Here is a 22,849-nt window from a genome sequence, read left to right on the forward strand (position 1 = left end):
GTTGTCAAAATGCCCATCTGCACGCCTTCCCATCACAACAAGATCACCCAAACTTGCGGCACCCCTGTCCAAGCTCAGTCAAAACAGCACAACAAATTCTCACCATTTCTAAGTAGAAAACTTTTTCACAATGAAATGTCACCGAAAATGCCTAAGAAGTTGTTAGCACTGGATGTAGAAAAATCTCCACAATCCCGTCATCGTCAGGTGCAAAGGGAGGGTTCTTCAAGAAGTAACAGCGTTCCAGAACGACTGACTCCCACTCCCTCTTCTGATAAGTTCTGCCTCAGCTATCCTGAATTGATGACACCCGATCTGGCGAGTCCAAATTTGGCGGGTGCACCATCCTTCAATGAAGATTTCGTTTATTCCTTTTTTGCAAAGTTTGCACGTTTCGTTTGTTAAATTTATTTAACTGTACTTATTTCATTTGGCAGGTTACTGTTGTTATCACAAATTTTTTATAGTCCAATGCCCTAATTGATGGTCTTGCTTGACCTTCGTAAAATGTTGAGGTTTCATTCAAGTGCAAGTTAAATTTTATGCAAGATGAACATTTTATTAAAAATAAGAATTTTTTAAAGAAAAATATCCAGTGCATAAACTATAATTGTAACCTTATGTCTGTGATAGATTTCATTTTTAATTACATATTCCACTGTGTTTTATAAAAATTCATAAAGTTACGGTGGATAACACAGTGATATTATTAATACTAATTTTCTAAATTTTTTAGAAACAACATTGGCAATTCCAAGACAACCTTGTCAGTGCCAGACCATAGTTCCAAACTGGCCTCTAAGAACACAGCAGCAACTACAGTAGCTGCAACACCAGCATCTCGTTCCATGGTCAAATGCTCAACATCGTTCTCATCAACAGTAGCAACAATGACAACAAAAGACATTAAGAATAATAAAGCACATTCTGCCACGTCCATGACATCAACATCTTCAGTTGACGCTGCGCTACAGCCTGTTGAGACATCAAATCAGACATTCGCTTGCAGGAAACCTCAGGTTGATTTGCTAAATGCACAAGCAAAGTCTCAGCAACGGCCTAATGATATTACAACGGGACATCTACTCAACCAGATTGAATACTCAGACGTCTTTCATGAAAGCGGTCATTCAGTAGAAAATCTTAACAGCATGCATGAGTGTAATGAAGCTTCAACAACCACATTTCTTTCCATAAACAACAACAACGATCCTTCACATATGAAGTCAAACAAACCGAACTACAAACACTTCAGAAACATCTTCTCCAAGCAAACCAAACAGTTTGACAAGCAGAATCAAGTTTATGACCCTTTTGATAAAATGAAAATGAATGAACAACAACAACAACAATATGAAATGCAAAAGTTTCGGCAACATCAACAAAATGTTGAGGAGCACGAAGTTGCACAACTCCATCCACGCCAGTCATCATCACATCCATACATCCAACAGCAACCTAGCGTACAGCAGCCACTGCAGCAACATTCAAAATTTAAAAAACCGGAGTGGCTGATAAAGTTGAGCAGCAGGACAGCAGCTCCTCCATCGACGACAACAAAAACGACAGCAGTGCCCAAACATTCCGATAATATTGGCAAGAAAGAAAATAAAAACAAATTTGGTTTTCTGTCCAGATACAGTAGATCCAACAGCACCAGCGAAAGTGGCGCTATCGTTGCGACGACTAACAACAACAATGACATTAGTAACAAACTTGCGACATGCATAGCCACAAAAACTTCACTGTCACCGACAAAATTTTCAGATGACAACTTGATTCGAAGCAACGACATCCACGGCATTGTGATTAGCAATGAGAAATCTCTCAATATTCCTCAAAGGAAAAGTGCTGCAAGTAATAAATTCTCAACAGATCCAAATTTTTCAAAATCATTAGACACAAGTGGCGAGTTTGGTTTGTTGAACAATTTGAATTTTAGCAGAACATCATCCTCTTCTCTGACAACTGCTTTGTTTGAATCCTGGGATGTCATCAATGTCAATGTGTGTAGAAATGATCAAATGAAAAATAATGACAATGCAAAGTTTTTCTTTGATTCCACTGAACAACCGACCAATCAGTCATTTAACAACTCTTCAGTCAGCAAGTCAAACAACAGCATGACGAATTTCAGCGATCACCTCTCGTTCAATCACAGTGCTTCTTCTGATGTCAAAAACATCAAAGCTGCCTTAACCATACAAAAATATCGACAACACAATGTGACAAACAGTCAGCAACAACAATCTCACAGCAACCAATCAACACAGTTACTACACGTCAACAACAAAGAGGAACTTCCACATCGCTTTAACATGTCTGGAATATCTCAGGAAGCTGAACATGCAGCGAAGCCATCATATTCCACATCACTTTCACCTCAGTATATTAAAACATCAGTGACAACACCTACAAAACATGAATCTCCACTTTTAAAAACAACCACCCACTCATCGACAGCACAGCAAAAACAACCGCACCAATCACAACAGCATCCACTGAAGACATACCAGCAGCAGTCGGTTGATGAGAAAACTATTCCATTCTTCTCCTCACCATCATCTCATCATGAAGATAAATCATTGAATCGATACAACGAACCTGACATAGTCGGTGGGAATACCTCCACCATTTATTACTCATTAAGTGACTTCACAGATCGAGGTGTTACGCTCGCTCCTAAATTTCATTCGGTTGATGTCGATCACCCTGATGGCAAGAAAAATGTTGCAGATAGATTGAAATTTAGAGGGAATTTCACGAATAATAGCTCGAGGGAGAAGTATCTGATTGTCTCAGAAGAGGCCTACGCCTCTCTCGACCCCAACGTCAGTGAACATTCATTCCTCACCGTCTCTCTTACCAAATCTCAAATCGATCGCATCTACAAGGACACGCATCACAAAATGTTCCAAAGTGATTTTAAGGTAGTTTTTATATATATATTTTTTTTTAAATTAGAAACAAAATTTGTGTAAATGTAGATTCACAGTTACCTACATTTTTTTAATGCTTTCATACTTTTTTTTTATCAGATGGAGTTTATTTTAAAACTACTGCCAATAATATTATTATTGTCCTTATACGAGATCTAAATGGTTAAGTGGGTATAAGATTATTATTATTATTATGACGTAAATGATTGAGTGGGTAAGATTTTTATCCTGACGTCATCATCAGACATTTGATTGAGTAACTTCGCAGTTGTCTTTATTATATTCACCAGTTTTTATATTTTCCTTTCCTAATCTAGGTGACGCTATACTTCGTCGAGCCCAATTCTCTCCTGGACTCCACCTCCACGAACGTCTGCACGTCCAGGGAGCAACTCTACACCAAGTCGCAAAGTGATGACGAGAACGATGATGAAGACGACGACGATGACTGTTTCGATAATGATGATGAAAATTTTACTGAATGGCCTTCAATGCAAGCAACAAATTTTAGCTGCTCCGGAGTGTGATTTTTTATCTATGTTATCCTTTTTTCTGTTTTTTTTTATCTATGTTTTTCTTATTTTTCGCTAATGTTTATTTAAGTTTATTAACTTTCTCTCATATTGTACATTTGCTATTTTAATTTCTTTCAGTTTGTTTGTTTACTATACTGTTTTATTAGTTTTATTTACTAATTTATCTATATTTATTTTTCTAAAATATAACTTTTACTATATATTATTATATTTACATATATGTATGTATGTATATAAATGCATATATATATATACAAATATACAGTTTTGTATGAATTCAATTCTACCAAATTGTTGGCATTAATCAATTTAAATCGTTTCAATTTTCCTTACTAGAGTTTTCTGGAGATTGTTCAATTTATTGAAAATGGAATTATTAATCAATTATACAATACTGTATAAAGTATGGTCTCCTTTCAATATATATATATATATATATATATCAATATATATATATATATATATATATATATATATATATAACGATAATGCACAATTCATTTAATAGTCAAATAAACTTTTAAACTCTAAAATGAGGTCTTTTATTTTTTAACGAATTTTTAATTCAGTAATTGTTTCAAGTTAATGGTACGAAATCACGTTTAACCTACATAACAACAATGATAATAACATTAATAACAGTAATAGCATGAGACATTGTTCTTGCTGCTATTGGTGTTCTCTATTGCGTATTATGTTCTTGCTATTCTTTCATCCATTTCATTGCCATCCGTTCGAATGGATTATTTCATTTTATTAAGTGGTAATCTTTTATTTATTTCTAGTATAATTCTAACTGCTATCGAGAAAGTGCTAATTTTGTTATTATTATATCTATTATAATAATAATAATAATAATTATTATTATTATTGGCTGTTTTACTCTCGAAGAAGGCTTACTAGGCTAATATATCCACGGCATTACAAATGTTCATTATTATTGATGGCATGGCGTTAGTAAAATAATAACGTTGAAGGCCGAAACAATACATTATCTGCGTATTCGTTACATAATTGTATGTACCTAAAATATACAGCCTTCAGAGTACGTTCTTCTGTATATCTACTTTCGTTTGTATCAGCTGGTTTTGTTGTATTCATATATTTCGTATACATTTGTGCAGGCTGTGTATGCTATGTATGTATGTGCGCTGCGCATACGTACAATATGTATGTATATATTTCTTGGTGGGCACTGAACAAACAACATCTACATTTTTGAGGAGATATCGCACGTGAATTCAGCCGTTTCACAAAAAATTAAGTGAATTAAGTTCAGAATTCATTGAGCGATTAAATTCTTTTTATTGTTGTTGCTAATAGGTCAATTCATTTGTATTAGTCATCTTTCATTTTTATATATCAACCAATAACTTCATTTATTCATTCATTCATCAATGATTTATCGATTGAACATTCATTTCAAGCAGTGAATACTGATAAAAAGACTATGACTAAAATTTCATCAACACGTTTTTTGCGTCACTATGACGTCACGAACCATACAAAAATATTCACCATCCTTCATTTATTTATATATTCAGTCATTCATTAGTAGGTGTTGCAGTAGCATATGAATGACAATTTTTATACTTTCAACATCTTTTTGAAGTTAAAAAGATTAATGTACGTACATGCACGTGTACAAAATAACTTACGAATATCGTGTGTCGTACCACGTGTACATTGTGTTTGTGTACAACAAGCTATTTGAACTGACACACACATTGACACACACATACACACGCACATATATATATATATATATATATCGTGTTTCAGTTGCTATTTGTTGTTAATATTAATGTTATGTAGAGTGTACGATACGTACATATGTGTAATGTGTACATACGTCAGTTACTGTGCCCTGTTAATGTATCGATAATGTCCGCTTGTGATATTTATTTTCATTTCAAGGGGTTGTGAAATTGTATATATATTGTGTATATAAGATGTATGTATGTGTGTGTGAATGAATTGTGGTTTATATATATATATATATATATATATATATATATATATATATATATATATATATATATACACACACACACGTATCGCTTCAGTCAAGAAAGATCAGTCGAGGCGCCCTAACAAGTCTACAGCATGTGTGTGTGTATGTGTGTGTGTGTGTGTGCATATGCGCTGTTCGCGTGTCACTGTATAATGCTGAAATGAATTGCATTGTAATGTATTGTAAATATCACCTTATAAGTATTTTATGGAAAAAATAAACTCTGAATGAAAAAAAATTAATTCGTTTTATTATTAGAAATTATTATTATTTATTATTAGCATCCATTCAAATCTGATGAACAAGAAATTTATAAAACTAACAAAGGAGTGTATACAGCAACAGGCATCACTTAACCAATCCTTGAAACAAACACACACACGCAGACACACACGCACACAATAGACATGTAAACAATTTTATTCTTCAAATTCAGATGAATACTGAGTTAAGCCAGAACATTTCGGACAGAAGGTTTCAGTAATGTAGCAGCCATTGCACAGGACTCTGTGACCGCATGGAAGGTCCAGAAAACACGGAGGGTACAAGTTGCACGCCAGACATCTTGCTTCGGTCAGAGGTAGAGATGAGGATGTTAATGTTGACATGTAGAATATTCTTTCTACAGTCTGTGGTCAGGTTTCATTGTAATAAAATTTAATTTGGGGTATGAATTTTTTTAATTTTGGAATGTTTAATTCATCAAAACGAAACATGGCAATATTGAGATGATCTTTCAGTTATAAAATATTTTGTGAAAATAATAAATGAAGGAATGAGTGATTGAACAAAGAAAAAAACGAATAAATAAACTAGTGAGCACCTTATTGATGATATTCAAGTCCCTCCGTAACTTGGACTGAATTTGAAAGAGTGTGGCCAGGTTGATCTGATTCAAGTCCGAATCATCATGCAAGCATCTCAGAAACTTGCAATCATCAACTGCTGGTTCAGATCTCAAAGCAGCCATCTGCGCTGCAACCTGTCAAGAAAGTTTAGCGTTGGAAATTTTTTTAACAAAAAATCTCAAAATTTATTTTAAAAAATTTCAAGAATAAAGATGAAAACTTATTTACAAATGAAAAACATACATGTCTGCAACAAATCTTTTCTATAATTTGGACAAAATTAATAAAACTATAAGAAAAATTATTATAAAATCAGCAAATGAACCTGGTTCTTCTGTTTAACGGCATCATCTCGCTCAACTAACAAGTCACTGAAACTTTTCTGTAAGGTGCTCAATTCAATCTTCAACTTCATCAATTCAAAAGATTCTTGAGACGGCCTCTTCACAAATCCTGGAGGGGGAGGAGCTTGAGTCTTGCTCACCTCAAAATCATCATCCAAAGCATCCAATCGAATTTCATCAACTAGGCTGCCTCTTTTTGATTGACTGGCGGTTGCTATGTTTGATCGATTGGATTGGTTGGCTAAATTTGAAACATTATTTTGCTGCTTATCATTAAAAGGAAGCTGACATTTAAGAATTAATTCAATTTAAATATTTTTCACAAAAATTTACCTTTTCAATCATTGTACATGCTTGAATAACATTTCTTTGAAACTATTAAACAAAACAACCACAGTGGCGAGAAAGAAAGAAAAAATCTCTAAACCTGATGAAGATTTGTGAAGTGATGTTGTTGAAGTGGAAGCATCAACGACATCAGCCTCCTTCCCTACTGCGGCTGCTGCAACCGACACGTTCTGATGACTCAGATTGGTGGTGGTGGATACCTGGTACAGTTCTGTACTCAACTGGATGTAATTATAAATTGATCACATCTTATTGTTGAGTTAATTTAACTCCAGATGAAGATGATAGTGATGACAAGCACGATGATGGTGACGATGATAATGGTGATGAAAGTACATTCATTGGTGAGCAACAACAACGATAAAAATAATACTGATAGCTAACGTAAGAATCATCAGAGTCATCGTTAGTGATGTAGTCCATCAATGCATTCTTTGACTCGTGGTCATCACAGGGAAGTGGGGGAGAATTGCCGACGCTGCCATCAGCCAATCCCGATGAAGGCAACTGTGAAGATGTCGTTGACGTCGGTTGCAGTGGTGGTGATGATTGGCTGTCACCTAGGGGGAAATATATGAATGAATGAACGAATGAATGAATGACTAAACAAATGAATGAATGAATAGTTAATGAGAAGTTGTAGTAACTTTTTGTTTTAGAGAATTGGGTTAAATGAGCAAATGGGCAAAAAATTCCCTTGTTGCACGAGCCTGTCTTCTGCTCCTTGTAACATGCTTGGGTCCTGTATATCTGAATGTGTGTGTGTGTGCGCGCACGTGTTTTTGTGTGTGTGCCTATATGTATGCCGTGTATGTGTTTGTATGTAAATGTATGTCAAATTAAAACAGCATTTTCAATCAGATAACAGCTATAAATAGAATGCAAAGCAATAAAAGAAGCAAAACTATCATACATCAGGATGGTATTGTAACTCTTGTCTTGTATGGCTGTATGTACATTCGTCACCTTTATCACATGACCAAGGTTCCAACCAATCATCTTTTTCTTTCACCATGGGGCAGGCTATTGGTCTGAATGAATAGTCAATCAAGTGATGTCATTCATTGATTGGTTGGTTGATTGAGTGATTTACAGAATGAACAATTAATTTATTGATTTTAAAACTTTTTACTTAAAAATTGTAGCATTTCAACAACAATTGACAATGATTTATTGAAAATTACTTGAAAAAATAATAAGTATGTTTTTGTTAGAGAGAGAGAGTTGTAATGAGATATTAGCCTCAATAATGAAGGCCGTCATCATTAACAACCTGTACTTGTGAGTGGTGACTTTCCTCCTCCTCTCCTTGGCATTGTGGAAGAAAGGGCAGAGGGCCAGGTTGTGCTTGCTTGTTACGGGGCACTGTTCAGTTCTGTAGTGGGCAAGCAGGTAGGCCTCATCTAGGTTGAAAGAACATTAAGGTGTTTAATTAACATTTACCATTTATTTAAAATTTTACTATATTTAAAAGTTTTTACGTTCATCCATAAAATATGAAAGAATATTAAATTAATAATACTAACCACACCAAACTGGATCAAACTCAGCAGCAAAATTTTTCTCATCTCCCTGGGAACCATCTAGAGCTCCCTGACTACCCCCACTGTTAAAATTTCGAGCCTTCTGGTCAGTAATGTCCAGCACAGGTGTTCTTTTATCATCAGGCCCGTGAGCAAATGCACAGTGCAAACCATTCTTAGAACAATTTCCATGGTTGTCAAGTTCACCTGAGCACGATTCGGTTTTGTAGTACCTCAAGTGATAGCGATGCTCGGAATCACCAAGGTTCCTATGCAAGAATGAACAGCTAGAAGAATTTAAAAAATGTGTGGTTATTTATTACTTTTAAATTAATAACAGAAACAATTTTTAAATAATAATGTAAAAATTATGAAGAAAAAAGATAATGTATTATCATAATTCTATAATAATAATAAATAATGACACCAATGTAGCAACCAATCAACTGACCTATCACCATCTGGACAGACCCCATTGGAGTCATCATACTTGTTGCAGTACTGGTCGGGACTGTAGTTGAATTTACCATCCTTCGTATTCAACACTGGCCTCCTCCTCCTTTGATTAGGAAAGTGCCACTTGAAACAAGTGTAAGGTTTGTGGAACTGACACTGATGCTGTAAAAATTCTTTGCACTGATCAACACGAAATGACTTCAAGTAACTGTTGAATTGATTCAATGAAACATACGTATTCAACAAGTCGTTATTATATTAATTAATAATTTAAATAAAACTAGATAAAAGATCTACTGTTATTTTCATATTTTAAATTTTAGCTAGCTGCGGGAAGAATGATGTGCAGAGTTTCTGACCAGATCTAGCTAGACTAGTGACTAACACTAGACTAGAGCTAGATTTTGATTTGATCATTTTTATTATATTTTTATTAAATATAATTTATATTTAAATAATTTAATTTATTATTAAAATATTAATTTAAATTTATATTTAAATTATAATTTATTATATCATCTGATCATCACATATGTATATATATGATTTTATATTATTATTGATATTCCTAATTGTTAAATGTTATCTGTTATGTTATCATTTCATTAATATATTTTTTATTGTCTAAACTACTAAACATAAATAAATTAAATCTAATTCTAAAATAATCTAATAAACATAAAAAATCAAAACAGAACTTGTAGTGGTTGGGTTTTTCTTGCTGCCGAGTGAAAACTGCACCTTCCAGAGGCATAATTAATTTTTTAATAGCTTTATTCTTTTTAAAATTTTCAATTTATAATATTTAAATAAATTATATATTCATTAGACCTTTCAACACATTTTTACCATTACGGCGAAAAAAATACTTCATTAATAAACACGTAAATTAACTTTTAAACATTTCATAACATAGACAATATAACACGTTTAATAAAATTAAAAATGTAATCACTTGAGATAGCGATATTATAAGTAACAAGTAAGTTAATAAATGGCGCTGTTACTGTTGAAAAAATTTCAAGAATGGTACAGTAATATTGTTCACTATTTGTTCTATACGAGGTAGTTTACTTAACTTTTACTTTTTAACTACGCTGAACATAATGATCCTAATATGTTAGACTCTTCTAATAACAGTTAGTTAGAGTTAGAAGAGAGAAGACTAATAAAGTTTGACAAAGCCCAGTTAAATTTACCCACGCTCCTAGAATTATTGTCCTTTATTTATTTTATATTTATGTTTACTTTATTTCATCATTTTATGCCTTAGATGGCTTATTTATGCCATGACTTATTTATGTTATGGTTGGCCATTCATCTTATTCTTAGTTAGTTATGCTAACTTAGTTACTTTCATAACTTAGGGTGAGAATGTTTAAAAATGAAATGATGTTAAGAGTAAAGTAAGGTACTATGCTATGGGCTCATCAAAAATCTTTATGTCAAAACAAAAGGTAAAAACCTTAAAAATGAAGGTCAAGTTATGGCCAGAGAATCTTAAAAGTTGTGGTTGTTGTATTATTAATTAAAATTGCAATTAAGTTTTTAGGTATAAAAAACAATTTTATATTTATTTTATCAGCTTTATTTAATTATAAAATTTAGTCATAAGTAATTTTTAATGATATTAATTATGAATCCCATGCAGAAACAGTTTCTTCCAGTTGTTATATTTAATGCTTGTCTCTACATTCCACTCTGCCATAATTTACGATGGACTAGCCATCTTGAGACTGCATGATCCTCATTCATACCACCTGCCCATTCCATTAATCATCTGCTCCATTAATGTCCTCACATTTCTCATTGCTTCCTACTCTAATCCCGGGATCATCACTCAGAAGAACGTCAAGTACCATTTGTCATTTTATAAATTTGACAGTGTTATTTTTAGGAGAGGGGATGTCTGTTCGACTTGTAAATTTATGAAACCAGCGAGATCGAAGCATTGCAGTTTGTAATAAAAACAACTTTTTAGTTTATCATTTTGCGTTTTTAAATATAATTTACTATCTAATTTCGTCTATTATTTTATAAATTTGAGGTTTTTTTAACTAAACTTCTCATTTCTGACAGAAATTACAGATAGATGCATTTACAAGTTTGATCATTACTGTGTTTGGATAGGAAATGCCATCGGTGGCAACAACCACAGATACTTCTTACTGCTGTTATTTACCCTAGCTGTCATGCTTATCAACGGTCTGTACAACATTCTCAAAGTGCTCAATGCTATCACATATGCATTCCAGTTGTGGGATTTAGCTGAATATAAAATGTCAAAACTGTATGAAGCTAAGCATGGCTCCAGTTCCTGGTTTTCAATGGACTCAAATGTTTACCTAATATATTTTCAGGTATTGTTTTGTAGGTTCATGTTTTTAATTCTATTGTTGACTAATTTAATATTTTTCTACAGATTCTCTACCAACGGTTTCCTAGAGTAGTGTTCATTGGTGTCAGTTGTGTGATATTTTCGGCCATAGAGTTATATTTCTTCTTTTACCACACCCTCTCCGTTCTGATGAATGAAACAACGAATGAAAGTTATAAACGGTATTATATCAGGCCAGTGCAAAATGAACCCAAACCATCCAGCTGTACGATGATCAGACGGCCAAAAAGAAATATCTATTATAAATCTGTGTGGAGGAATATTTTGGAAGAAGTTTTTCCATTGAACAATGAAATGAAATATTCATAAGTAGTAGATGATCGCGCTTATTGTTCTTCTTTTAGTTTTGCATTTGCAACGGGGCCAACGTTTTCAGATGCGTCTTAGTACTGTTGTTTCAGGATTTTTCAATTTCTTAGACGTTTCTTCAATTACAATTTTCTTCAGGCAGTTATGAAACGCGCAGAGCACACGTGTATTTATATTTTTCTACAATTCTACAATTCTCCAATTCTCTTCAACGTTTAATGTAATAATATATAATTTGTTTTTAAAATCTATCCTTAAGCGTTTCTTAAATTCAAAATTTTATTGATCTGAAAAAAATTGAAATTATGTTCAATCGTATAAACTACGTTCGTATGTTCTCATGTTTGCGTGTGAAGTGCGTCAAGTTATATTTTATGGTGATATTTTATTATATGATTTTAAGTTTTTCTGATTTGTTTGGTTAAGTTGTTGGACTAAAACGCCCGTCGAATTCATTGCATGGATTGCCTACATCCGATGATGCATTCTCGGATAAATTTCGTGTGTGTGGTGTGCGTGCGTGCGTGATAGAGAAACAGCCAAACGTGTGCTGGATGCTTGTGTGCTAATTAAAATCTCTCAGTAATGGCCCTGTCCTATCGATATTTTTATCTTACAACGGCATCATCATTTCAAAACTTTTTTACTGGGAGGTGCACGCAACGTTTAAAGGACGAGAGATGCTATCAAATGACCATCCAGCCAAATAAGGTCGGTCACTCTATTTTATGAATGAATAACGTTTGTGTGTAATATATGAATAAATATATATATATATATATATTATGTTTAAAGTATTTAAGTATATAATGTGTTGTTTCTTGTGTTATTTTATATAGGTTATATAAAACATAATATACAATGGACATTGTAAAACGTGGTACTTTTATGCCTGAAATGTTCCATCTGTTTCACTGCTGTAGGCACATTAATGATTTTCGTTAGGATGATTCCGTAAGAAGCGGTTCTTGCCTAAAACTTCTTAGATTTATAAGAGGGGATCGATTGAACTCGTGAATCAAGTTTAACGTTTTGCCGCCATTGGATTAAAAGACCGTTATTTTCAGGGCATGCCTCTTAAATTAATGCTTAAAATATATGCCGCTCACAGATAAAATTTTTTATTACGTTGCTTATCCTTTAAGATTTATATCTTGTTCAATTGCTCGGTTGGTCTTGGAAAGCAATTGCATGTTTTGTGAAGCGTTCAACAATTGCTGCGTGGACAGCGTTTGATGACTTTCGTGTTTTTTTTTTCGAAGTCGACGCATTTCACGCATCGTTAAAATTTCAGCCGACCGACGAATGGATGGATGGATGGATTGATGTCATTTTTGTTTGATCGAGCGCTCGTTCGTTCGTCTGTTTGTTCTTTTGACCGTTTTTGATATGACATTTTGAGATTTGGACGTACCCTGATATCGTTTTTAAAAAATTAGTTAAGACTGTCGTACAAAGCGTTTAACTGCGAGTTTGATCACACAATTAAAATGCAACTCTAAAATTTTATTTTATAAAGTTAATTTTTGCACGTTTTTTTCACATGCTGTCAATAATTTTTTATATGAAAAACATTGTTTTACGACTTGGAAATGAGTAGCTTCTCGAAATATCTTACAACCAAATATTAATTATTAATAAACATTTGACTAATTCATGTTGGTATGCTGTCAGTTGACGAGGCATTCTCAACCCCAGACATTCATCGTGTTCTCCTTCCATCTCCTCTTCATCTCATCTCTCGGTCTGGTCAACTTCACTGGCATTTGCTTGATCCAGTACGACTTCTTGCCCCTGACGACCCCCTTCTCTTCCCTGTCCTCTTCCGGGTTCATCAGCGGCTTCCTCCTCGTCAGTGCGTCGTCTCCCAGCAGCACGTAAGGATAGGTGTCTGCAGTTGAAATGCGTTAATGCATTGTGTTTTGTTTTTCAAACACCAATTTAAAATGATTATTATTTATCGTATTAATGATGAATATTGCAAAAATCAGAAAAAATTTGACACAAGCAAATGCAGATTAGACGTAATGAATATAAACGTCTGTCATTAAACCTTCATTTTGACTATCTTCATCGATTGCCTGAGGTTGGTCGTAACCGAGGAGGGCAGTCCTCTTGCCCCACACATTCATAGATCTCGTACCCCACTGTCGCTTGTTCACGTCAGAAAATTCGTCACCCGATCTCTTGCCCCAAACATTCATTGAATTTTTATCCCATCTGCGTTTTGTGACGTCGTCAGGGACGCTGCTGCTGTAGTCGTCATCGTCGCCACCATCCAACGACTTCAAACTGGCCACCTCTGCCACGTTGCGTCTTCGTCGAATTAAATCGTTTATGCTTTTTTCTTCATGGATGTCTTTGTCTTCAGTGGCGACTTTGTGTGGTTGCTGCAAGTAAGCAGTTTGGCTGGATGTGAGCGAGGAAGTTTGCAGAGGTTCGTAAGCGGAGCCGAGCACGAGGGGGTAGCAGAGGACGACCAGGGTTACCAGCAAGTGGAAGGGCTTCATCGTATTATCAGCTAACATTTTGATAAGAATGACTGAAAGAGAAAACGACTGGAGTTAGTGAATGATCGTTTTAATTTGGTCAGCAGACGAGTAGATGGCGTTCAGTTAAATATTTCTAAGAGAGAGAGGGAGAGAGAGAGAGGCAGGGAGAGGAAGAGGAATGAAATGATGATGCTATTTCAGTTACCTGTGTGGTGAAGAAAAGTATTTTATTGAACAAATAGACGAATAAATTAAAGAACGAATTGATAAAAAAAAGTGAACGAAGGAATGATTAGAGAAATGAATGCAATGGGCGATGCAACAAAGGAAACATCTGGATAGAAATTTAGATTAAATTTTGCGCGAAATTTATATACAGGTACAATGGGATCATTAATTATTAAGTGGTACGATTATTTCTATCTTTAGAGTTTCAACAAAAATGAGAACATTAAGTAAATTAATAAATTATAAAAACAACGGTAACACGATGGTGCTAGTGATATAGCTGCTAGTATGATTAATTATTATTGATAAGAATAATAATAATAATAATAATAATAATAATAATAATAATAATAATAATAAGAAAAAGAAGAAGAAAAAGAAGAAGAAAAGAAGAAACAGTAGGATGAAAGCAATCATAACAACCACCGCATCGCATTGTCTCATCTAATGAGAAGGCCTTTGATGGGCAAAATTCTGAATAATAAACAAGATGATACGGCCATAAACAAGCACACACACGCCACAAACGAACACACACACACCACACACGAACATACACACACACATTCACACATCAGCACATACGTACGGTAGCCTATCCTCAAAGCACATACAAAACACACACACACACAATTTCGCCAGTGTACACTGTACACATGTTTGCTCGTTTATAGTTTTATAGGCAGACTCCTGATTTGATGTTTGTGGTACACACACACACGCACGCACACACACACACACACACACACCCTACACACACACAAACAAACAAACACACAAACAAGCACATAAATTTGTTGACGCAATTTTACATAGGCACATGCACTCTACCAATATATCTCTACCAATATACACTAATATACGTTCAAAGTAGCCATAAAGACACAGACGCACATGTTGATTCACATGCACATGGCATGCACACACAACAAATTTGAGACAAAAAAGTAGCGAATTTATCGAAATTATGAATTTTAAATGCTGTTGATTCGCCGCGATAAGAATGGTCTCATTATTCTGATTGAAAACCTCATCCCAAAAAAGATTTTTAATCAAAACTAACTGGAAAAAACACATCAACAACATCAACCATAAAAACATCAAAAACAACAAAAACTACATCAACAACAACCACAACAATAGAAACAAAATCCAAAAGCAAGGAGATTCACATTTTAATTTAAACAGCACTAACAATAAAGACCTTTAAATTTAAAATAAGAACTGCGAGCCAGCAATAAGCACAATAAATATTAATGCTCTGATGACCACAATGTTATGGCCATCATTATCTACATTTTCATACAATAAACACACGCATACGGACACGCACACACACGTACATATATACGTACATACACACACATACATACACACATATATTCATTTTATACCTACCTACACAGTGGCCCCGAGATAAACTTTATCGGAGTTTAACAGATAACGTAAGATTTGGACGTGATTTTTATTTGCATTATGAAGCGCTTAACTCTTAATTGATGTGAAGTTTGCTCAGGGCGGGTGTTCAGGTTTAAATTGGTTGATAAGTACAGCGCACAGTTGTTTTGATGCGTCGCGATGATGTGTTTCCTTCGTTGGCTAAGGTTCATTCAAATTAATTTTGTCGCAATTAAGTGAGCGTTGTGTGTTTTGAGCATATTATATGAGTTTGTGATTGTTTTTGCTTCTTGTGATCAGCCTATATAATTTTTTTTCAATGTGATTGTGCGTGCGTGTGTGTGTTCCTTTCGTGTGCGTGCGTTCAAATGCGTGTTAGGGTTTGAATAAAATATTAAATGGAATGCATTAATCATCAGATGATTGAAATGTTTGTTTGTCGGATGAAAAGTTTAAAAAATGTGAATAGGGTCGAACACGGCAAAAATTTTTAAAAGTTTTGTATAATTTTAGTTATTTGTTATTCAATAAAGTCTTCTCTATAGCCATTGTAATAATTGTTATTACAGTGTTTTGACAGCATTTTGTTCCATCATCATCTGTTGTTTCGTTGTTGTCATTATATTGTTAGTGCTTTTTTTCAAAAAGTTTCGAAAAAAAACAAAATTTTTTTTAGTTGCCATTGTTTAAAATAATAAGATTACGATGGTTAATCTCCATTCTTCTTTCTGGTCAAATTTCAACTTACCATTCTGACCAGGCGTTCATTTTGTTGAATTTTGTGTTTGTGTCTGTCTGTGTGCGTGTGTGTGGATCTATATGATAGCGTGTGTTTGTGTGTGTGTCCGTGTGTGTGTGTGTGTGTGTGTGTGTGTGTGTGTGTACTTTTGACTTAGGATAACGATTTTCTTGACTTGCCAATGATTGTGGTAAAAGCCAAAATTAAATGTCTGAATGTTTGAATCAAAATTTTAATTTTTTTTAAAGTTTTGTTATTATTTTTTTATTTTGTTCGTTTGTACGGAGGAAAACAAGTGTTGGTTATGGTTACATCTTCTATGTCAGGGTCATTTAGTAACATTGACATCGTCAAAATAATCCTAACCATTGTCAAAAAATATGAAAAAATATAGAAGGAACAACATTACGGAATAAAATCTAAATAGGATTCACGTAAATTATCAAACAAAATCATAAAATACCACAAACCTGTATTTAATTCAACGAAACGGCTATCATGAAACTAACTTCTAGGCTAATGAATATTAAGCGCCAAATAAATAATAAATGAAATAAATAATAATTAAATATTATGTATGCAGAATGTTCTAAGCTGTTTTTTCTAGCGCTTATTTTAATGAAGAAGCTTTATTCTAAAAAACTTTGACAGGTCATCAGCGAGTATCAAATTAATTTTTCGATGTTTGTTCACTAGTTCTGAGCTTTGCTTTTTATAAGAAAGTTGGCCGCTACATAAATATATATGTATATACATACACACATATACGTACATATACATATATAGATACATATACATAAACACATATATACTTACATACATAAATTAAAACATATAAACGCATACATACATCTATGCAAATCCATATCTTGTTATCCAAGTTCATGATACAAATTTAATAAAACTGTTGTTATCCCAATATCATACATCAGGTAGATAGGCCATGAAACCCTACAATAATAACTAGTTATTATTGTAGAATTCCATGGATACTCCTTATTTCGATTTTTTACAAATCATCTTCAATTAACGTACATATGGAAGCACACGAAATTATTTTATAAATTAATACATATATTCACACACACGCACACACACACACACACAAACATATATATATATATATATATATATATATATATATATTGCATAGATATATACGTTTGATGGACCCCGAGAGATCACGTGACAAATGGGGCATATAACATGAATGAATGATATATGACCCGTTGTCGGGTTTGTTTGTTTTTAATCCGTGCGTGTCAACTGGCATGCGATTTTTTTTTTTTTGTTAAATTATTTTCCAATTTTAATTATCAAATAACGGGAGAAATAAAAAGCGAAAAAAAATATTTTAGCATTTTTTATTCGCTTATTATATTTTTAACTTTTTAAAAATTAAATACCCCACAAAAATATTACGATCAAAATGATCAATGGCATTAAGCGAGGAAGCAGCGTATGTTTTTGCCAATAATTGTCGATTGAATTTTAAAATTTTTAAAATTAATGTAATAGTGATTACTACTACTTCTAATCTTACTACAACTACTAATACTACTACTACTACTACTGCTGCTGCTGCTGCTACTACTACTACTACTACTACTACTACTACTACTATTACTAAAACAACAACAACTACTACTACTACTATTATACTAATACTACTGCATCTGCTGCTACTACTGCAACTACTACTGTTGCTACTATTACTAATAATAATAAGTAATAATAATAATAGTAATAATAATAATATTGATAATTTCTCACATTCAGTAAGAACAATGGATCGAGCAGAGTGACTAGAATCCTTAATATCGGATTTGATGCCGTTGTCTAAGAAATGCAACAGAACTGAATGTTTGCATATTTGTTTGTTTGTTGGCTTGTTTGTCTGTGTGTATGTTTGTATGTCTGTCTATTTGTATGTGTATGTGTGCGTTCGTTTGCTTCTTGAATTGAGTGTGTGTGTGTGTGTTTGTATGTGTATAAAAATTACGATGAGAGTTAGAATTATTTATGTGTTTGTGTGTGTGTGTGTGTGTATATATATATATATATGTGTGTGTACATGTGTGTGCGTATATGTGTGTGTGTGTGCGTATATGTGTGTGTACATGTGTGTGTGTGTTTAATACAAAAAATGTAAAACGCGGTCAACTCTGTGTTATTTGATTTGAAAAAAAAACTAAGAAACTTTAATTGGTCAAATTATTTGCTGTTATGATTTCTATGCTGTCGTTCATTTGAGGTGGTTTTGTTTTTGTCCTGGTTTTTATCTGCAAAATGGAAAAAATGTGGAAAAATTGTATAAGAATGAAAAAAATTGTGAAATAAATCTTCGAAATATCAACGTACTAGTGAAGAAGAATTACTACAAATACTAATAGTAGTAATAATAGTGGTCGCAGTACTATAAATGTTCTAACTACATACTTTTGGTTGGTTAGAGTTAGAGTTGGTTATGATTTCATATAAAATAAATTGCAGTTGTTGTTTATGCTTACTTAGATTCCATTAATATTTTAAAACATTGATAACGATGCTGTTGTTGTTGTTATTTTTGTTGTTGTTGTTGTTAATTATTATTGTTACCCAGGCTTTCATGTACTCACGATATAGTAATTAGCGTCATTTCCTAAGACCATCCTATATATCCTATATATATATTTATATATATTTACATAAAAATTTTTTTTAAAGTTTTCTTAATTCAAAATATTCTGTCAACATTGTCATCATCTCCATCTTTTTCGTTTTTAGTTCATTTATTAACTTCTTTATTTATTTGAATTAGCCTTTGGTTTTGGCTAGCGTTTTTTTCACCATAATGTGCAGGCGTGTCCAGACAGTCTGCATTGTAGGGCAATGTAGATGGATCTTAGCGACTTTCTTTCCCATCCCATGTTGTTCCATTTCCAGCTCTTAAGCCATCGTTTTTCTTTCTCATTGTTTCAACTATAATTTTTGCGCGCTATTCTATGCTGAATGATCTATCGTATTTTACCCCCAGAAATAATGGATGTTTTTCAAACCTCATCAAGGTATCTAAAATTTTCAAGGACCATACCTATCTGCATCATTCACCGCTGTGGAAAAGAGTTTTGCAGTGCATCTGTCTTAGTTGAGTTTCATCTTATACAATTCACTCCAATTCTCGATTTTGTCAAATTTTCTTTGGATTTCGGCCATCACTTCATGTTTGTTGTTGCAACGTTGTACCACGGCATTGTCAGTGAAAGCACAACGACGACATCGACCACAGCAGCCCAAACATCAGCCACAGCAACGACGACGATGAAACCATCAAAATCAAGTGCGGCAATAAAAATGGCCGGGACAACGTCTTATTAGTGTCAATCACAACAATCACGTGTGCATTCACCAACGCAGACAAACTTATACAAACACACACATAATCACAAACAAACACACATACAAACATACAATCCTTCACACACATGCGCGCACATATACACAATCACACACACACACAACCATAAACTGGATATAACTTTGGGCCATTTGACCACTAAACAATGTCATTAGCTGTTCATAAGGATCCTACGTTGAGTTATAAAAAATTAATGGTTTATACAATTCATTAAGCACTGTTCCATGTATAATGTATGTGTATGTGTGTGCCAGTGTGTGTGAGTGTATATGCGTGTATATGTGCATGTGTGTGCGCGCGTGTGTGTGGGCGTAAAGCTTAATTTAGAATTAAATAAAATTATATTAAAAATGCGTCTTCAAACTTGAATCGATTTTTTCATTTCAATTTTTTTTAATTGCTTCATATTTCGCCGACATTAATCAAAAAACTATGGTAGAAGTTTTGTATTAATAAAATATAAATAAATTTTATTTCTTGAGAACGCACACACACACGCACACAAACAAACACACGCACACAGACAAACAAACCAATATATAATGCCATATATACATATTCATTTACATGTATGTAGTGTGCTTATCTAAATGTAAGTAAGAGAGTTTTGTGAAGTAGTGTGTGTGTCTGTGTGTGTATGTGTGTGTGTGTGTGGGGGGGCCTTATTCTTATGTGTGTGTGTGTGTGTGTATGTGTGTGTGTGTGTGTGTGTGTGATTTATTCTATTTCATTGTTATATCCTTAATTCATCCATACGATGTTAGGTGAGAGCTTCCACTTTAGGTTATAATTAAACTTCATAGTCTTGGATTTGCTTCATTTATTTACTCTTGAAATTCAACGGACAGATGATGATGACGACGACGATGATGAGGATGGTAACGAAGACGACGACGAAGATGATGATGATAACGACGATGAACTATGATGATGATGATGACGCTGATGATGACGACGACGATGATGATGATGGCAATGAAGACGACGAAGATGATGATGAGGATAACGGCGATGAATTATGATGATGATGACGACGTTGATGATAATGATTACAGTAACTATAAAGATGATGACGATGACGACTTTGATGATGATGACGAGAAATATTATTAGCGATAATAAAAAACGCCTAATTTAATTTTATACTTCTGCAATGCAAACATGCTTCCGGTAATAGCATAGATATGAAAATAATTAAAAATTAATAGTGATGGGCGGATAATCATTTTATTTTATTACATAATCAAATCAGATTTGTCAATAAACAGCGGGGACGCCATCTTGTCGCAGCACTCTGTGCGTGTGTGTGTGCGTGTGTGTGTGCTTGTTTGTATCCGTGTATGTGTATGTCCGTCTATTTATGTGTTTCAAAGTGTGGTTAGATGCCTGCATACGTGTGTGTGCATAATTCTTTCTCTAAGTATGTGTGTAAAAAACACGTATTAACAGTAATATAAATGAGCAAATTCACCGGTGGTAATTTCGTTATCATTACTACAGTTAATAGTGGTAGAAGTAGATGTAGTGGCTGCATTTGTTTCTTGTGGTAGCTGACGGCATAATTGAAAGTAACAGGTAGTAAGGAGTAGTAGTAATAAAACGACGGTAGTAATAAAAGTTATTTTTCAGAATATTTATAAAAATTTATAATAATTATAAAAATTCGGAATAATGTTAAATAACAATTTTTTTCTATTATAATTTTTATATTAATAAAACTTTTATATCACAAAAACAGTACATAAATTTTAAAAAATACATGAACACCAAGAGTGACATGGAGCTAAACTTGCGCGCAAGTACCTAAAAGTTCCAAAAGGAACCTTCGCGTTGAAGAGTGCCATTAATACTAGCTAGTCGGATGTCCCCATAGATATGAGAGTGTAGAGTGATCTCACACATAATCGTCCATCTTCATCACAGTTGTTTATATATGTCCGTCCATACTACGTTATCTATGCTGCTGGCTATCTACCTATCCATCTTTCCGTTATCTATGTTTCTGCTTTTTTATCTATGTTCAGCGTTGGGGTGAACAAATATTTGATCTATGTTGTGCTTTTGGTAATTTATATTCCCTTCAATTTTTTTTTTGCTACGTTGGCAAATTTGTTTTTAGCGTTTATTAATAGCCTGTTGGAATTTTCGATGATGATGATGATTTGATGATGACGATAATAATGATGATTTGATGATGATGATGATTACAGTGTTGCTGATAACAATGATGACACGATTATAAGGCCAGAACTCGAAGTTGACGATTAGGACGAACCTGAACAAGACATGAACGCTAATAATTCATTAATTTCAGTCAAAATGTGAAAAATGAAAATATAAAAATGACGTCATCGTCAATAATTGAAAATAACGATGACGAACGATGATGGTGGTGCTGGTTGACGTAATGATGACCTGCTATCACGTAATTGTAAGATAATAATAATGAAGCTGACGACGACGACGATGATGATAACGATGATGATTATGATAATGATGATGACAGTTATGATGTTTATGATGTCGTGTTTAAACGTCTAATGCTGATGAATGCGTTTATTTGTTGAGAGGAGTTCTGTGAGCATGCCTTTGCGTCACTGTACGCTTGTTTGTGTTAGTTTCTATGTTTATATGTATGTATATATATACATATATATATGTGTGTGTGTTTATGTGTTTATACTACTGTGAGTTTGGCATTGTGTATCTGTCAATTTATCTATCTTTGTTTTTATTTTTGTATTTCAATGTTTTATTTAAGTAGTCAGCAGGTATGTTTTGGCTGTTTCTAGATGTTTATATGTTTGTTTGTGTGTTTGTTTGTGTATTTATGTATGTTTGTTTTTACAATATTCTATAAATTCTACCGAATGTTTGGCG

The 22,849-nt window shown here is 33.6% G+C and overlaps 3 protein-coding genes across 3 annotated transcripts; 1 reads left to right on the forward strand and 2 right to left on the reverse strand.

Annotated features, from left to right (window-relative positions):
• Positions 1-3,755: 3,755 nt before the first annotated feature.
• HELRODRAFT_113718 (hypothetical protein) lies at positions 3,756-9,897 on the reverse strand. Its single transcript, XM_009024142.1, has 15 exons — positions 9,707-9,897; positions 9,004-9,216; positions 8,556-8,839; positions 8,303-8,432; positions 7,943-8,060; positions 7,677-7,779; positions 7,414-7,589; positions 7,109-7,250; positions 6,663-6,922; positions 6,313-6,471; positions 5,463-6,118; positions 4,827-5,438; positions 4,762-4,806; positions 4,628-4,741; positions 3,756-4,587 (listed from the first exon to the last, which is right to left on the reverse strand). Exons 1-11 carry the CDS (start codon positions 9,760-9,762, stop codon positions 5,909-5,911), a joined length of 1,851 nt encoding a protein of 616 aa, XP_009022390.1. The 5' UTR covers positions 9,763-9,897; the 3' UTR covers positions 3,756-4,587; positions 4,628-4,741; positions 4,762-4,806; positions 4,827-5,438; positions 5,463-5,908.
• A 760-nt stretch (positions 9,898-10,657) lies between these two features.
• HELRODRAFT_142511 (hypothetical protein) lies at positions 10,658-11,203 on the forward strand (the record flags this gene model as incomplete). The annotated part of the gene is made up of 2 exons (XM_009024143.1): positions 10,658-10,964; positions 11,088-11,203. Coding segments are annotated over 2 exons (423 nt in total), but the record flags the coding sequence as incomplete, so codon positions are not given.
• A 2,003-nt stretch (positions 11,204-13,206) lies between these two features.
• On the reverse strand, positions 13,207-17,247 carry HELRODRAFT_192887 (hypothetical protein). The gene is made up of 3 exons (XM_009024144.1): positions 17,043-17,247; positions 13,769-14,236; positions 13,207-13,606 (listed from the first exon to the last, which is right to left on the reverse strand). Exons 2-3 carry the CDS (start codon positions 14,223-14,225, stop codon positions 13,404-13,406), a joined length of 660 nt encoding a protein of 219 aa, XP_009022392.1. The 5' UTR covers positions 14,226-14,236; positions 17,043-17,247; the 3' UTR covers positions 13,207-13,403.
• Between the last annotated feature and the right edge of the window lie 5,602 nt (positions 17,248-22,849).

This window comes from Helobdella robusta (genome assembly GCF_000326865.2).
Source record: "Helobdella robusta unplaced genomic scaffold HELROscaffold_39, whole genome shotgun sequence".
Classification (NCBI taxonomy): Eukaryota; Metazoa; Annelida; class Clitellata; order Rhynchobdellida; family Glossiphoniidae; genus Helobdella; species Helobdella robusta.

Excerpts from the sequence above, each read along its gene's own strand:
- HELRODRAFT_113718 (XM_009024142.1), bottom strand. The coding sequence starts at position 9,762 with ATGCCTCTGGAAGGTGCAGTTTTCACTCGGCAGCAAGAAAAACCCAAC. Across the intron at positions 8,433-8,555 it reads GTTTGATCCAGTTTGGTGTG|ATGAGGCCTACCTGCTTGCC; the intron begins GTTAGTATTATT and ends CTTTCAACCTAG. Across the intron at positions 6,923-7,108 it reads ACTTCACAAATCTTCATCAG|CCAACCAATCCAATCGATCA; the intron begins GTTTAGAGATTT and ends TTTCAAATTTAG.
- HELRODRAFT_192887 (XM_009024144.1), bottom strand. The coding sequence starts at position 14,225 with ATGAAGCCCTTCCACTTGCTGGTAACCCTGGTCGTCCTCTGCTACCCC. Across the intron at positions 13,607-13,768 it reads TGAAGATAGTCAAAATGAAG|ACACCTATCCTTACGTGCTG; the intron begins GTTTAATGACAG and ends TTTCAACTGCAG.